The 3,468-nt window shown below is 33.9% G+C and overlaps 1 protein-coding gene across 1 annotated transcript; it reads left to right on the forward strand.

The window, feature by feature from the left end:
- Nucleotides 1–2,195: 2,195 nt before the first annotated feature.
- Nucleotides 2,196–3,146, forward strand: LOC112855404 (olfactory receptor 4K2). Its single transcript, XM_025919052.1, has one exon. The coding sequence runs from the start codon at nucleotides 2,196–2,198 to the stop codon at nucleotides 3,144–3,146; it is 951 nt and encodes a 316-aa protein (XP_025774837.1).
- Nucleotides 3,147–3,468: the final 322 nt, after the last annotated feature.

The following is a 3,468-nucleotide window of genomic DNA, read 5'->3' on the forward strand; positions in this document are numbered from 1 at the left end:
CTTTCCGTTACTGTATCTACCAGCTCACGGATTCATTCCTCTGCTTCCTCTTGTTTACTAGTTATTCCTTTTAGTGTAATTTTAATTTGAGTTATTGAATTTCATCTCTGATTGCTTTTAATGTTTTCTTTCTCTTAGTTGAAGATTTCAATGAGATTCTCCACACTTTTCTCAAGTCTAGTGAATATACTTAAGGCCATTGCTTTGAAATCTTTATCAGGCATATCACTCATCTCCATTTAATTAAGCTCTTTTGCTGTGATTTTGTTCTTTCACACACACACACAAACACACACACACACACACACACATTAAAAGGTAGACATATCTAACTATTTTCACTTAAAATGTTTTTAAGATTCAACTATGCTGTAATTTGTATCAGTCTTCATATGTCATTTCATTTTATGGCTAAATAATAATCCATTGCATCGCTCTAGCACATTTTGTTCATTCATTTATCAGTTGATTGGTTTTTCTACCTTTTGGCTGTTGTAAATAGTACTGCTCTGAATACTTGTGTATAAGTTTTTGACTCAAAACAGTAAAAAATAGTAAGAAGTGAAAAATATTCAAATACATATAAATAGCAAAATGCATCATTTCCCTGCCCCTGCAAGACCACTTTCTTGATTAAAATTCTATAAATTTTATCTAAAATTCAGTTCACTAATGATCTCTGAGAATTGTGTGAACATTAGATTTATTTGACTGTATTTTTTTCACTAATTTTTTATTTATAGGTATTCCATATACCCAAAGAAATAATAAATGACTTGAAGCAGAGGTGAATGTTTTTGGGTTTTATTCTCCACTGCCTGTAGAACATGCTTAGATAATCAGAGGTGCTTATTAAAGCTCACTGGTTTGATATTTCTAGCTAACTCTTAAATGATGGCTGTTCTAACTTCCATTCCATGAATCTCTCTGGTCCAGATGAAAATAATCATTGTAAATTCCCATAAGACTTTTGACATATATTCTTGTTGTGAGCCAAATAATACCATCTTTGCTATTTAATGAATCCCATTGCAAGATGTTTTCTTGGTCAAGCCCCAAGTTTCTACAATATCCATTTTATCTACAGCTGCTAAACAACTAATGATCAACTAGGTCATTTATTTATATATAAAATTACCTCCTATATGCTCTGTCAGAGCCTACCTAACACTGAATAATCTCAAGCCCTGATTCTGCTGTAGATCTGGTAAGTTTAAGTGTTTTACAAAATTATTTCTACTGAAAGATTTTAAATCTGCCCTTCCTACTTCCATCTCCTAACCCTGATTTCATGGAGCTGAGATCAATAAAATAGTTGACATATATTAGCATATATGAAAGGACAATTCAACAGGGGAGGGCTTAAAGAGCTTAATCTTGGAGCTCTTTCCCATAAAAAGGATGTGATATAGTAGTCTTTAGGAGATAAAGGTACATTTTTAAGTCATAGAACTATAAATACTTGTAGGAGGAACAGATTCATATTTTAACAGAAAAGAAATTGTGAAGAAAAGGTAAATGCCTTTCTCTGGGCTGTATGGCTATATTGTAGTAAACCTGATAATAAAGCAGTCTTCTTCCATTTGATAAAGATCAGCAAAACTAATTTTCTCTGTGATGGGTTCAACTGATATCTGTGATTATGTTGAAAATCTTCTCTGGAAATTTACAAGCGTTCTGCAACTGTTCACTGAAGCCTGTCTATAATGCAATATATATATATATATAATTTTTATATATTCTTTCAGTAAGGATATTCTTAGTGATGAATTCTAAATGACTTCTGTGTGTGTGTGCACGCACGTGCGTGTGTATAACACACAGCCATCCCAGAGCAGGTGCTTCCTTAATGTTAGCTATTATCCTTAGGATTATATAGATGAATAGATGGACAAATATGTAGTTAAGTAGATACATTATAATGACATATTCTCAATTTGATTGCTATATAGTACCAAATAACAGATATTATTTTCAATATCTATGACTTAAGCTTTATTTCACTATAATCTCTAATACCCTATAATTATCTTTCAAACTAACATACAAATGAAGATGGAAAGAATAGCAAAGATAAGTTTTCATAGAGGAAACAACAACTTTGAAAGTGGATTCTTAGAGCTTTTGTTTAAATAGAATTGTATTTTCTGTCTCTTTTTTCCTTTGATACAGGTTTCCAACTATCAATCAGGACAATGGATGTGGCCAATAAGTCTGTTTCTGAATTTGTTTTGCTTGGACTCTCTAATTCCTGGAAACTACAGCTGTTTTTCTTCATAGTGTTTTCATTGTTTTATGTGGCAACAATGGTTGGTAACAGTCTCATAGTCATCACGGTTATAGCTGACTCTCACCTACACTCTCCTATGTATTTTCTACTTACCAACCTTTCCATCATTGATATGTCCCTTGCTTCCTTTACCACCCCTAAGATGATTGCAGACTACCTCACTGGACACAAAACCATCTCCTTTGATGGTTGTATCACCCAGATATTTTTCCTACACCTTTTTACTGGTACTGAGATAATTTTACTTATGGCCATGTCCCTTGATAGGTATATTGCAATATGCAAGCCTCTCCGCTACACTTCAGTCATAGGACCCTGGGTGTGCGCTGCCCTTGTGGTGGCTTCCTGGGTTGTGGGAGTCATGCATTCAATGAGCCAGGTCATATTTGCTCTCACATTACCATTCTGTGGTCCCAATGAAGTAGACAGCTTTTTCTGTGACCTTCCTGTGGTGTTCCAACTAGCTTGTGTAGATACTTATGTTCTGGGCCTGTTTATGATCTCAACAAGTGGCATAATTGCATTGTCCTGCTTTATTCTTTTATTAAATTCTTATATTATTGTCTTTGTTACTATCAAGCATCATTCTTCAAAAGGATCATCTAAGGCCCTTTCTACCTGCACAGCTCATTTCATTGTTGTATTCATGTTCTTTGGGCCATGCATCTTCATCTATATGTGGCCACTAAGCAGTTTTCTTACAGACAAGATCCTGTCTGTGTTTTATACCATCTTTACTCCCATTCTGAACCCAGTAATTTATACTTTAAGGAATCAAGAAGTGAAGACAGCCATGAGGAAACTGAAACATAGGCTTCTAAATCCTCACAAGACAACTCCTTGGCATTATTTTTAATTTTATATTCTAGTTCTAGTTTTAACTTCCCAGGCATTACATGGCACAGTTTTTGTGTACACAGAATTATGACTAGGCTCTTATATCTAGAGTTCCCATCAAATTGTAATCAAATCACATTGCAATCAAATCATAAATATTAAAACTACTCTTAGTCATATGTTTAAAATACATGTTATATTTCACAAAAGCAAGTTGACAGAAACAATTTCTTCCAGAAGCAAAGACTATCTATAAAAATGCCAAGAGTTCCTGCTCCAGTTAGGAAATTCAACATTAACAATCTATTCAATGGAAAAGATGAACAAAACATGAGAAGAGG

Source organism: Puma concolor, chromosome B3, assembly GCF_028749965.1.
Source record: "Puma concolor isolate L17-30 chromosome B3, mPumCon1.1.hap2, whole genome shotgun sequence".
Taxonomy (NCBI): Eukaryota; Metazoa; Chordata; class Mammalia; order Carnivora; family Felidae; genus Puma; species Puma concolor.

Coding starts and splice junctions, on each gene's coding strand:
- LOC112855404 (XM_025919052.1), top strand. CDS start 2,196: ATGGATGTGGCCAATAAGTCTGTTTCTGAATTTGTTTTGCTTGGACTC.